The sequence below is a fragment of the Passer domesticus genome, chromosome 3 (assembly GCF_036417665.1).
Source record: "Passer domesticus isolate bPasDom1 chromosome 3, bPasDom1.hap1, whole genome shotgun sequence".
Taxonomy (NCBI): domain Eukaryota; kingdom Metazoa; phylum Chordata; class Aves; order Passeriformes; family Passeridae; genus Passer; species Passer domesticus.
The window spans coordinates 62,146,080-62,159,995 of record NC_087476.1 but is presented as its reverse complement, the minus strand read 5'-3'; the positions used below and the strand labels follow the sequence as shown (position 1 = coordinate 62,159,995).

The 13,916-nt window shown below is 38.9% G+C and overlaps 1 protein-coding gene across 1 annotated transcript in view; it reads left to right on the top strand.

Annotated features, from left to right (window-relative positions):
- Positions 1-23: 23 nt before the first annotated feature.
- AIG1 (androgen induced 1) overlaps positions 24-13,916 on the top strand; it is a 123,046-nt gene continuing 109,153 nt past the window's right edge. The window contains exon 1 of the mRNA XM_064413497.1: positions 24-311. Coding sequence (XP_064269567.1) covers positions 171-311 — 141 coding nt within the window. The 5' untranslated portion in view covers positions 24-170. The remainder of the gene's footprint in view (positions 312-13,916) is intronic.

Below are 13,916 nucleotides of genomic sequence, written 5' to 3'. Positions count from 1 at the left end.
GGGCCCTGCGCTCCGCCCCGGCCGGGCCGCGGGGGCGCTCGGAGTCCCGCCCGCACGGCGCGCACACACACACGGGGATACACACACACACACCGGGCCACACGGACACACACACGCGGGGCACTGGGACACAGGCACAGGCACACGGAGGCGCACCCCGCGCCGCAAACATGGCGCTGGTGCCTTGCCAGGTGCTGCGCGCCGCCATCCTCCTGTCCTATTGCTCCATCCTGTGCAATTACAAGGCCATTGACATGCCCGCGCATCAGACCTATGGAGGCAGCTGGAAATTTCTGACCTTCATAGACCTGGTAAGTGCCCCCGGCGGCGGCCGTGGCCTTGCCCCCTCCCTCGGGCTGCCCGTGGAGCGGCCGCGGCCCGGGTGCATCGCGGCCCCCGGCGCTCGACGGCTTCGCCATGCGGTGACCTTAAAGCGGGGCGGCGACATGGTGGGGCTGCGGGGCCGGCCGTGAGAGGAGCCGGCCGGACTCCGCGGAGCCGGGTGGTTTGAACGGAGACAGGCACGCACAAAGCCGAGCGGCTGCTGCGTGTGAGCGGCCGTGGGGAAGGTGCGCCTGACGGCCTGCCACCCGTCCCAGTGCTGATGATGTGTTTCGCCTTTCCTAATGGCCGACAGTGAACACCAGAACCTGCTGGCCCAGCATCTGGCTCCCGTGTGCTGTCAAAATAAAATATATGTCTTGCTCCTTTTGGCCCTTCTTAGGAATCCATCCGTGACAGGTGCAAGTGTGTCAGTGATGCAAAAAGAGCCAGGCAACTCCAACTTGCCAGATCCAGTTAGTTTTGGTTGCAAATCCATAAACGAGTGTATGAAATAAAAGACATGTCATTTCATCATATTTCTTCATAAGGGTCCAGATCTGTAAGAGTCACCAGCATGCTGGCCTGCTGGAGAGCACCAGGTGCTAGTCAGGACTATTTTTAATCTGAGCCTTCCTAGGCGTGCTGCCCCCACAACAAGTGTTCCTTTAGTGCGGGTGGGAGGAGAGAGGGCGGGAGGAAGAGAGGAGATGGGAGGAGAAACTCCGTTTCTGGTTCAGAAATATGATAGCCAACTTACACCTAGTACCTAGATCAAAGTGCTTTTTTTTACTTTGTATCCACGGTGTAACTAGGTGAGACATTTTGCAGTTCCAACTCACTAAAAAGTCCCAAAATGCAAGTATTTCAGTGCCTCCCAGTGATAACGCCTCTCTCAGAACTTCATTGTAGATTCACAAGTACTGCTGCAATACATTGCCTACACGCATGGTACTGGCTCAGTAGGTTGAGTTTGTGGGCTTGGAGACCAAAGACTCAAACACTCCTAGCCAAGCAGGTCAAGTGTGCAAATTTCTGTATCAGGATTAAGTTAAGGTTCGCTGAGGTCCGTATTTTATTTGCAGAGAAAAAGCATCTGCTGTATTTTTCACTTAGCCAAGGTTATTTTTTTTGCAGGTGCAAAAATTTGCTGGAGCTCTGAGGTTCCACAGCAGTAACTAGTGCTTTTGCTGCAACTCTAAGTTAGTGCCTTAAGGCTTGATGTTTCTCTGGAGGACAAGCTAGAATCTGTTTTTTACCTTTTGGGTTGCTGAACAGTACTGTCTGTAATAGTTAATAGCTGTTGACTTCAGTTGAACTGGAAGTGAACCAGCCAAAGCTAAAAGCTGATAATCTCTTTGAGTCTCCTTCACCTTTTTCTCTTTTCTCCTGGCCTTGACAGTTGCTTGAGGACTAAGTCAACCAGGTCTGCCATACAGTGAAAATTTAACTGTAAATGATAGTCATCATTTCCCAAAAATTGTAGCCTTGTAAATAGCAAGTTCGCGTGGACTTTTCCATCAAAGCATGTACATGGTCCAGGCTACTTCTGTCAGGGCTCAAAAGGTCATGGTAAATATGTAATGCTTTCTGAAATAGCTAGAATAGTTATCAACTGCAGCTAGTTATTTTTGTCCTTTAGCTAATAGTTGTCATGTGTTTCTCATAGTCAAGCCCAGTATTTGAGAAAAAATTTAGCTATTTCTTACAGTGTTCAGTCCTTCAAAATAACCCACAATTCAATGACTTGAATGCCTTTCTCAGTGACTAGCCAGCATGCAGAGCTCTCCACTTGCTGATGATATTTCTTTATGTTCACATGGCCCTGCCAGTATCTTAGGTAAGCAAATGTATCTTTCTGTTCCCTGGGACAGCTAGGAAATTTGACGAAACAAAACCAGTTAGATTCCTGAGGAGGATACCAGGAGACATAGTTGGAGGATGTTAGGCACATTTCCAAAATCCTGTGTCTTGACTAAGTCTTGAAAAGCTCTTCCATAAGTTTCAGTTTGCTCAGCCATGTGCACTGTTCCTGTGTCAGTCACATTCAAAGGCTGTCTAGACAAAATATCATCAATGCCAGAGTCTTGGCAGACGTGTGTTCTTGCTACAGATTGTACCTCCACAAACAGAGATTTCATCTTTGACATCACAGAAGCACGTAGAAGCTCTTTCTGCTTCCAAAAACTGCTACCAGTTTTTGAGAAAAGTCAGTTTATTACTTTAATCTGAAAAGTAATTTGCAATTTTTTTCCATCTGTCCATTTGCGAAGGGATGTTCGTTCCAGTCTCAGCATCCGCAAATCTCTTGGAGTCTTAAGTAGCCAGTTTTGTAGAGGTGCTGTGAGAAATGATTTACGGTTATCAGCAGGTATTGTACTTTTGAATGGAATTATGAAAATCTAGTAGTTTGGACTCTAAAACATGGGGCAGTAAAACATTATAAGTGTATGCAGTGGTTTGAACAGTAGACTTTGAGCCCTCACACTGTTCACAGAAGTTGAGCATTATGAAGAAGTTTTTTAATACTGTACTACTTTTTTAATACTTTTAATTTAATAAAATGTAATGTCCATGTTGATCCAAAGTGTTTGGATGTTTGTATCTAAGTAGTGTTTTGGATACCAATGTTCATCCCTAATGTCTTCTGTCCTTGAATTAAGAAAGAAAACAAGTGCAACCAAAGAATTTTAACTGCTGTCATTCTGATGACTTACAATTTTTTTGCAGTTGCAGATCTGATGGCAACATTCCCTAAAACACCTGTGACAGTGGAGTATTTTTCTGGAAGCAATGCACAGGCAATATGTTTTGACATTACATTCAAGATGCTCCTGACTGTTGCTACTAACAGTAATATCTCCACTTCAGCCTTTCTTCTTTGTATATAGAGGTGGTAGATACTTACCCTGCTTTTTCAAAAGGTGGTAAAGATACCTGCCTAGTACCTGTGTATTCACAAGCCCATACAGAAAAGACAGCAGCGTTTTCTTTGTCATGTATAGAGTGGAAAACCAAGGTATAAAGAGGTAAAGAGTTGCTGCCAAAATCAATTGGTGGGCCCAGCAGATGGAATTATGAAACTGAATATTCAGGCTAGTTCAAAACTATGTGTTGCTTTCATTTAAACTCAAAACACAAACCAAGCCCTGAGGTTAGTTCCTGTGAAAATGGCAAAGAATTGGATTCAGATGGGATATTTCAAGAAATAGACCTAAAAGTTCTTGTAGAGCTGCCTTTGTTTAACTCAGATTCACGATTTTGTGCTTTAATAGTGGAATATAGCAGGACAGCACTGTCCTGTGCTGCATCCCACAAATACATTGTTGAGCCTCATAGCTGAAATTTCAGTTAGGCTGGAAATGATGCCAGCAACAAGTTTGTCATCTTATATAAATCACTCAGAAATTTTCCTCATGCAGTTCTGTAGGTACTTGAAGTAGCTGGATTAAAGATAATCATACTTGGTCATCCTGCATACACTGCAGTTGCACACCTGCCTTTATAAATACACATTTGTTGAGGAATCCATTGCACCAACTCATTTAAAAGTTGCTACTGCATTTTATTCTTCAGTTTCTCTTGGATCTCTTACTTTTTTTGGGACAGGAAGCAAAATTAAATAGAATTTTTCTTCTGGAATAAAGTGGATAGCCTGTGGGTGCCAAAAGAAGACCAAATCTACTTTTTATGTTTGGGTTTTTTAATAAGTAGCAGAAAAGTAACTTAGAATTGTAAGTATCTACCTCCTTAGTAAGGGATGTGCTGGTCTAAATAGCTTCTAGTTTTCATTGTGCAGTTTCTCTGGAAACCTTACTCCTCAAAGAAAGTAGAGTAAACCAAGATATGAGTGCATATATATTAACAAATTTATGGTTTTTTGGTTTTGTATTTTATAATCTGAAGATTATAAGATATAATAACATTATAAGATCTCCCTGATAGGCAGCACGGGGTAGTTACAGAGACAAAATGCAAGGCCAAATTTTTGGAAGCAGTCTCAAGTGTTATGTTTTATGATTAATCATCATAAAATTAACAGTCCCATTTTGAATATCAGAATATTAACCTGGGTATTCCTATGTCTTGATTCAGTTCAGCCAAAGCTAGAGTGGAAGAGATTTTGCTCATATATAAATCTGCCTGACATTATACATTTATTATTCTCTTGAAAGAAATAGCAGGATGTCTGTGTGAACTTTTTATACATTGCCTGGCAGATTGAGTTCTACAAAAAATAGGTATGCGCTCTGTTCTCAGCACAGATTTTTTGCCAATAAATGCTGTGGGTTTTTTTAGAAAACATCTTTAGATTTAGTTTGATTAAGTTCAAATAAGTGATCAGAACTTGTATCCTTGTCTCTGAAAACTTTCAGAGGACCATGTTATCAACAGGACTAGAAACTCGAGTGTTTAGACTTACAATTTATTTAATTCATGTATTAGTTATTAAGTTGTATGAGATACAGTTACTGGACAACAAAAAATGATATCAGTTTAAGAAAGCACAGCTAAAAATTTTTGGTCAGTTGTGCCCAGTTTGGATTTAGTTGAGCTGATAGGAAATATAAGGACCAGAAAATACTAGAGGCCAAAAGTTTCAGAATTGAGGAATAACAAGCAATACCATTGGTGTATTATTTGAAATTGAGTGAGTTTCATTGTTAACTGTATGGATTCCACTTGCCACAAACAGAGGACAAAAGTGAAAACACATTCCACACTCTATGGAATATAACTATGACTCTTTTACAGGATTTCCCTTAGGAAAATAGATTTCACCTTATGATTTCCATTTTCATCATCTGTAAAGTTAGCCTCATATGCAAGTGTTTTATGACTTTTGAATGAAAAGATTCCAGAAGCAAACCGGTAAAATATTACTATGCATTATTCTCAGTAGTAATTAATCATCATATCTAAATACCTCTGTGGTGTTACAGAGAATACAGTCAACGGATAATTTATCAGTTTACATGGAAAAGGATTGTTATTTAAGGAATAACAAGGTGGGGTTTCTTAATGATATTTAAGGTATTTGAGAGAAAAAGGACCAATATAGGTAGGAGAGCCTTTTAAGTATTTCAGAGCTTTTTTTCACTCTTGCGTTGTAAACACGTCTGGGTAAGAGTAATGTATAGTGCTGTTGATGCAGTAATAAAAATGTAATAGTGTCACCCTTCTTTATTCATAGATCTGTGTTTTGCATTTGCTGTTGGTAGCGCTATTACAAATTGAGTGGAATTTGAGCACTACATTGAAGTGTTGTGTTTTCACATTGTATTAGTCTGTCTCTATTTTACAGTTGTACTTAAGTATGATGTACATTTAATTTGGGAATTCTCAGAGAAGTTATGGCTATCTTGAACTATTTGTGTTGGCAGTAGGGTTGGCAGCATAAAGCAGGAGAGTGGAAGAGAAGAAATATTGGGATCACTTTCTGTGATGATAGATTTAACTAATGTCAGTAATATTATTTTAGAACTTGGAGTGGGTAAGTGATATGCAGCAGCGCTGTGTTTCACACTAGTGTACAGTCTGTAGAGTTTTGCCAGAAGAGTTTCAAATGATGGCAACTTCAACAAATTGGTTTAGTAGTCTTTTGGTTGCCCTTTGAAAAAGTTAAGTTGTCTAACAGTTGAATTGTTTAAAATTTTATTACAGTGGTAAGGATAATTCAGATAATCTTATATGCCTTCATATAGCAAAACTGTTTTAAACAATTAGTTTAAATAAGGACAATATGTCTAGTGTTCTACATTAGTGTTCCTTGTGAAGTCATTTGGGTTATGAGCTGTCCTAATCCATTGTGAATATAAGTATTTAAAAATTATTTAATCAATGTATTTTTGACCATATATTTGTGTTATGTTAATGCAGCCATGTAAGTTTATACAAGAAATAGATTCTGGAAGATTGACCTTCTTAAGTTGTAGTAAAGATCTATATAACCTATCAAATAGTATTCTTAACTAATATAGAAAATTGCAAACTTAGTGTTCTAAATTAAATACATTTGTAATAAAAATCAAATAACACTTGATTTTTTTGCAGTTACATGAACATTAGGATGTACAAGGACTTGTAGGGTAGATTGCCGTGTGGGTAGTTGCTTGCTTTGTCCTTAGGCTGAAAAAGAATATATGATAATATACCACTGTACAACAGATCTGAAATTGACCTAGAAGTAAAAAAAAAGCCTTTATGAAATACAGAATCTTCACATTCCACAGTTATAAGTTTGAAGATTTGAATAAAGTAAAACAATAGAATGTAATAAAGAAAAAATAGGCAATACTGCAGTCTGTTGAACACAATATATGAGATTCATTGTGAAGGATTATGTTGAGTGTGTATTTGCCTGAACAAACCAATAAAAAAAAAAATCTTAGATTCCTTCTATTAGATGAAGTATTTTCTGTGCTGCAACCTTCCATATCTAGTAATAGGTTTTGTGAGGGTCTGCATATCCTAATGCAATATCTAGAAAACATTTTTCTAATTGTGCTACTTTAATACAGTCTCTGATGTTGGGTGGAGCTCATTGTGGGTGGAGAATTTCTTGTCATTTGGAGCTCTAATTGCTAATGCTGTTCCAGACAGTAAATGTAAAAAAGATCACCACCAGTGACAGGTTAGTATGCTTTCTGCAGAATTCAAGAGTGAAAGAAATATTGGTGTATAAGAAAGTTCACATTGGATATTTCTGTATTTGAAATAAAAGTGATGTTATTACTTGCAAAACACTCGTGCAAAACATCAAACTCCTTTCAGTGTAGGTTTTTGGGATTTTTTAAAGTATTTGAATCTGAGGCCTAGTCTTCTCATCTTGATGTTCCACTATATGTATGTATATATAGATAAATATGGCATATAAGGTAGAAACAAAATTGACAATTGACTTATTTTGTAGACCAACTCTTTGAATGAGTGAATATGAGAAGCTTTCATCCTTCCAATGAAAGCTTTTTCAAATTTTGCCTTATTTTCCAGCATTTATTTATATAATTACATTTTCCCCATACTGTATTTTCCAAGGCTCTGAATTTGTTATTAGTCTTCAAAGCTTTGCAGGCTTTGTTCCATTACTCTTACTATGTATAATGCAAGATTTTTTCAACTCAGCATAGTTAAATATGCTACCACTGAAAAAGCCGTGTTTAACTTTAGTGGATGGAAAAGTTAACCCAACTCTGAAAAAAAAAATCTGTTAGAAGCTTAAATAAAACTTCCAGACTTTTCAGACAGGAAGAAACTCGAAGTTAAAATTTATAAGCATGTGTTGGTAAGACTTAAAAACAAGGCCCTCTCCCAATTAGAACTGTGATTAAGTTTTTGGTTTCTTTTTTAATATTGCAAAATTGCTTTTATGCTGCAAACTTTAGGGATTCTGTTTGTTGAAAACAGGCTAAGCTTATGTGAAATGCTAGGGGAAATTAAGAACCTGATTTTCATTTGTATGAAGGCTTCTTCTGGCAACATAGCTAAATCCCAATTTTCCCTTGAGAGTTTCAAAGTACCATTTGAATGCCTCTAGTTGCATTCCCTGAACATCCTGTCTTGCCACTGCCCATACAAGCATCCACTTTACAGTAGGTTTTCCAAACAAACATGCCAAAAGGTGCAGTTGTATAATAATTTCCACTTTAATCTGTTTGTAGCTGACATGGTTCAGGTATTTTTGCTGCAGTTGTCTGTCATGTTAGTTGTTTTAAAGTGCATGAGGACTCTGCAGTGTAGCCTAAAACAAAACTAGTACTGCTGCATTTTTCCTAGCTGGATATTTGGTGTCCTGGTAAAGTAGAATAGAATGTGCAGGAGAGCAGGATGTAAAATCCCTCACTAATTCCTTCCTTACTTGTAAAGCAACGCACAAGGGGTAGTGGGTTGTTGCAATTAATTGGTCCGACTGAAACAATTTAATAGGCTGAATCTTAACTCTACAAATGCTGCTAGACTCTTCAGACTGTTTGAGCTGCTTGTGCAGGGAGGGACCTAGCTGAGAATTTAAATTTTAATCTATTAGGGATTGATTGGCTAATTTTTGGTTTCAGGCAGTTCTGTCTGTTTTTGTATATTTTTTAAACCTAGGAGTTTGTGTACCTGAGGGCAAATTTACTTTTTTCTTCCCTATATTTGTGGATATTTTATAATGTGTCTTGAAGCCTTCTGGTCCTGGCAGCACATAAGTAATTAATTGTTATTTATGATTATTGCTAATATTATTAGAATTCAGCACAAGTGGGAGTTCCACATGCAAAGTACAGGTGGCATATGCTCCTAAATGTACTTGATCAGATGCAAAAGGAAAAAAAAGAAACTGCTGACTTGAACTGCTGCTATATGAATTGGTGAAATGCAAGAATACAAAAGGGATGTTTTCCCTGGGAGGTGCTTAACAAACGCGTGCCTGTGAAAGTGATGGAAGCATTTCAGACAGCTGGTGTTGGGGCAAGTGGCTGATCCTGAGGCATGGCAGTGGGGCCCTTGCCCATAGGGAAGACACAAGTTGTTTATGGCCAGTGCTTGTGCAGGTTCAGCCGTGTAAAGAAAGGAAGTAGGGAAGTGAGGGAGAAAAGGAGTCGGACATGACAGCACTTTGTACCTGGGGTGCGTAGGTGACAGAGTGCACCGTGCCGACCAGTCTCATGTTGTGACAAACTGGTATTTAGGTATTTGACTGCCGGCTATGAGGACAAAGTGAGGGAAAGCAAAGGGTGGAGATGCAGGGTGGCTGGTATTTCTTGGCTAAACCAGCATGTGTTAGCTCCCTCAGACTTCCCTCCTTTCCTTTTCCTCTCTGTCATTTCTTCCTCCCACACACCCACACAGTCTCCCCACACAGCCCCCCTGGCTGGGGGCACTGGTGCCACAGCACCACTTCTCTGCACACTCGTATTTGGCTTAGCACGCTCTGCTCAGCGCAGGGTGCTTGCAAAGCTTGTCCCTAGTTGGAAGCCATATGTGCTGACAGATGCAGAGGTCCCCATTTGCTGTTCACTTAGGCTTACAAACAAACGGAGAGTCCATGTGTGAAAAGTTTCTTAACCTGGGTTTCCTTGTTCTATCTATGTTCCAAGGACTGTGCAGTAGACACAATTGTCTGCATTTGAGTAGGTCCCAGGAAGTGTCCCAAGAAAGCGTGAGTCACAGTGGAAACCTCTGCTGTGGAGAACTGCATGGCACCGTACTTTTAAATTGGACATTCAGGAGGCTGGAAGGGGTTTGGTGTGTTCAGGTTTGGGTACACATCTTGGGTACATTTGATATAATAGTTACTCACCTATGCTGCATGTAATTTAAAAATACCAAACTGTCATAAAAGCTACTCTGTTCCATAGCCTCTCCATATGCTGTGCACATCTCAGGGTAAATTGGTCTGCTACTACTGAAGTCTGTTTAGGTGACCAATTAATGAACAGTAGGTCAAAGATTACATCGGTTCAAGATGCTGTTCAGGTTTTTCAGTGTCGACTGTAGAGGACAGGAGAGAGCAGACAGCTTTTGGGTTAGCTGTGTCATGACCTACCATGGCTAGAAAGGGATATTCCTGCATTTATTAAGGAGTTAATGATCTTTCTAATTCTAATATATTATTATAGAAGATTAGCATTCAAATCTCCTTGACTCATTGCCAGTATAATTTCAGAAGCTAGACACCTCTGGTTTTCCATAGATTGTATTCTCTACTTTTAAGTTATATGTCATTTCAGGCTAAGTTTTATTTTCTTTTTGTCATGGTTTGAGGCAGAAGCTACTTACAATTATTACCAAATATTACCAAAATATTTCAAAGCTGTTTTGTTCCCTGTTAATTACAAGGCTGAGTTCAAATGATGAGATGTATTTTATGACAATGCATATTAGAAAAGTGTGGAGGGACCTCTTGTTAGTTGGATGATTTGGACCAGTGGGATCTGAACTTCTTAATTTAAAAATTCAACCTGCAACATAAAAGCAAAATATGAATGTTCTTGAGGGTGTGCAAGGGATGACTCTTTTCATCCACTGCTGGTTTTGTCAGTGAAACTGCTGTCCCTTTGCCCTGATCCATTTGTGCCCCCTATCACCCAGTCAGGCTCCTCAGTTACAAGTTGCTGTCAGCTATCAGTATATTTTTTGCCTTTTTTTTCCTTACAGGAATTCCCCTGTTCAATATCTCTTCACCTGTTCTAGTATCTTCTAACCCATCAGTCTCCTTGACTTTCAGCTCTGCATCATAGTTCCATTTGCACTCCCAGTGCTCTTCCAGAAGCCTGTGTTTTCCTGTCAAGTGCTGCTTTTCTTACCCCACGTACTCCTTAGGCTCTTTCCCCCATTCACACATACCGTCTTTCCTCCCAGTGCATTCACTTTCATATATTCTGCGTTCTCACCCTGTCCTCCCCAAATACCAGACCTACTCAGTGTCATTCATTCTCCTGTGTTTTTAAAGCACCTTGTATAGACCCAAACCAATTAAAAAAAAAAGCCGTCTTCTATTAGAAAAACTTGTTCTTGGTGTGGTGTGGCCTTAAATAACCAGTTTGGAAATTATGCTGTTACATAAGACTCTTAGCTTTGCTTTCTGTTTTTGAACAAGTTTTTAAGCATCCTGGTTACAGGAAAAAAAAGCCTGTAAGTGTTAAGCATAATGGATCATGATCCTAATGTTTGTTATGGTGTTAAAATCTTGTCATTTTTTGGTAGTCTGCCATTCAATTTTTTATGATAAAATTTCCAATTCAGAAGCAGGTCCTTGATAAAAACTGACATTTAATATGAAAAATCAAAATTATGTACAAAATCAGCAATAAGTATTTATTCCGTCATTTTCCATCTTTGTTTTTTTGTAATGTACTTATTTTAAATGCGATGCAGAAATTATTTAAATTGTATATTTCCTAATAAGAAAACTTGTCTCTTAACAATCATAGTGAGGTTTGAAATCTACTACCTTAAGTGAAATGAACAAAAATGTTTTTGAACATTGCTTAGCTTTTCAGCTGTTAATAGAAGTTCGTTTTTTTCATGTGAACATGTACAAGTACTTATACCTTGTTTGTACGTGCAAATTTTGGCTGTATGCAGACACGCCTGGTGCAGTTTAGGAGTAAGGAAAGAGACAAACATACACTTCACAGCAGTAACCTTCTCCTCAAACCCACATGAAAACATACTCATTTTTGTCAGGGGTTACCAGATGTAGATGAGCCTGTCATGGCTCCACTCCCCCATTTCCAACCATAAGCAAGGCTGAACACATGCCCAGTGGAACATACAAATACAGATGTGTAAAATCAGGTTGCCTGTAATCCAGGTCAATACAAATGAAATTCTGATTGAATGAGGTGATTTAGAGTCAATATCTTTTAAGATATGTCAGCCGGGATGTCAAGTGATGTTTGGAACAAGGAACGCTCAACATATGATCCAGCTAGAGTGCATCCTGCCTGGTGAGCCTTCCTGTGCTGAATGCAGGGCTGGGCTGCAGTCAGGGTGCTGTGTTGTGATGGGATCACTTTGGTCTCCATGTCACTTCTGTCAGAGTTCTACCACAGGTCCTACCTGTGTGGCACATCCCTGGAACCAGTGTTCCCAACTGCCTTGTGATAACAAAGGTCCAGATCTACAGGGGTATTTGCATATTATTTCCAACAGCTAATGGAAAGGTAGCAAACATCTTGATCTACAGGGGTATTTTGATGTTACTTTTGACAGCTGATGGTAAGGTATTCTCTCTGTATTATTCACATGTTTGTGGTTTGCACAGGAGTTGAGGTCAGACTCCCAGTTCTGGGAGATACAAAGCATCCACATATGCATGTGACTTAGAAATATGTGCTTTTCAGCACATTGTAAGATAAGACATAAAATATTGAAGGAAGCTTTTTTCTGGTTTTTTGGGCGTTTTTTTTTGGGTTTTTTTTAATGCCTCTTCTCGTATGATTGTAAATTTAGAAATTACGAATTAGTTCCAGATGGGAAGAAAAAAATCCATCTCACAATTTCTTGTGAGGAAAAAGATTTAGAAAAAGTATTTCAAACTCATGGTTTCAGAGCAGTTGAACTATCAAGTGAAAACAAGACGTTTGATTGTCTTCATTAAAATACTTGGACAAAACGACTTTACAAAGAAATCAGCCATTGCAGTGAGAAACTGTTATTCAGAAATATTTGTCAGTGGTATTAATTGAGAATGTGTTAAATTTCCCTCAAGCCAGGGACAGATCGATGTCACAAGAGGACTATAACACTGAAAGTTGTGACTTAGTCATAAATCTTACCTTATTTCATAAGAATTGTACCTGTGCTGTGTGGAATAGTCAATGCAAACTTAAATTTGAAAGTGAGAGTCAGAAGAGGACGTGAAAATCTAAGCCCAGAAAATAACAACTGTTTAAGCTTTCTCTTTTTATTTATCTATTTTTTTAAGTATGTACAACCTGATTACAAGGATTAGTAAGTATTTTGAAGACAAAACCAAATAATAATAATATGGCACAGGATAAGTCCTCTTCTGTCCAGTCTTTGCCTTGCAGATCTTGTATTTTGCCTGTCTTGTTTCTTGTGCTAAGTGAATGTGACCAAACAGTATTTGTCTGACAAAGAACTGTAGTGATGGAGGCAAACATGTTTTATGAGATACTTATTTGCATGGTGTGCCTGTATCTCAGTGGTGTATTTTCAGACAAGGTCTCTTTGGCTAGGCTGTGGTATAGACAGCCTTGAGCACTCATTCTGAATCACTCCAGTGTCTTCGTGCTGGTCTCAAGTGTATATATCTTGTGTAAGAGAAGACATATCCTTGAGACTCAGAATTCCATAGAGTAAACTGACCTTTTAAAAGCCTCTTTCTAAGCCAGGTAGATGAGGATTCAGCATTCTGAATCAGACCTGGAACAGACCCATCTTTTATTAATATAATGTCTTCTGATTTACTGCAGGAAGACACTGAAATGATTAAGTGTACTAGCAGTCTGCATAAAATGCCTGGGTGACCTCCGAAGCACTATGATAAATATCAAAGAAAAAATTTTAAACCTGTATGATCAGCTTAAGGAAAATTAAGGCCATATCTCAGTTTGTTGGAAATGCTGTTAAAGTAGGAAGACAGGTAGTGCCTGCAGAGTGGCTGAAGATCTAGGTCACATCTTTTTCCATATGACCTAAAATGAATGAGTATGCTGGGTTGAAAATATCTTTCCACTGGAGTTTGCTTTGCAGTTTTTCTCCTTGGTGGTCTTCTCAAAAGAAAGCACAGGTAAATAGAATAAACAGCTAATTGACCATTCTAAATGATCAATCTTGTCTGTTTTCTTTAGAGATGCTTGCATGTGTACCATCTCCTTTGTTCTCCTTATTCCAAGAAAGAAGCAGTACACAGATAGAGATCTTCCAAAAAAAATTAACATCTCCTGATAGCGTCTTACTAAAATTCCTTTGTAGTGCCATTGTACCTTTTATTACAAGATCTCAAAGCACTTAAGAAATATTTGCTAACTAAGTCTTACATCTCTCTGCAGAGAAGTGTGATTTGAACCAAATGCAAACACAGCAGACAAGACACTGAAATTGGCTGGACATATAGTCATTAGAATCCTTTAGGAATTACC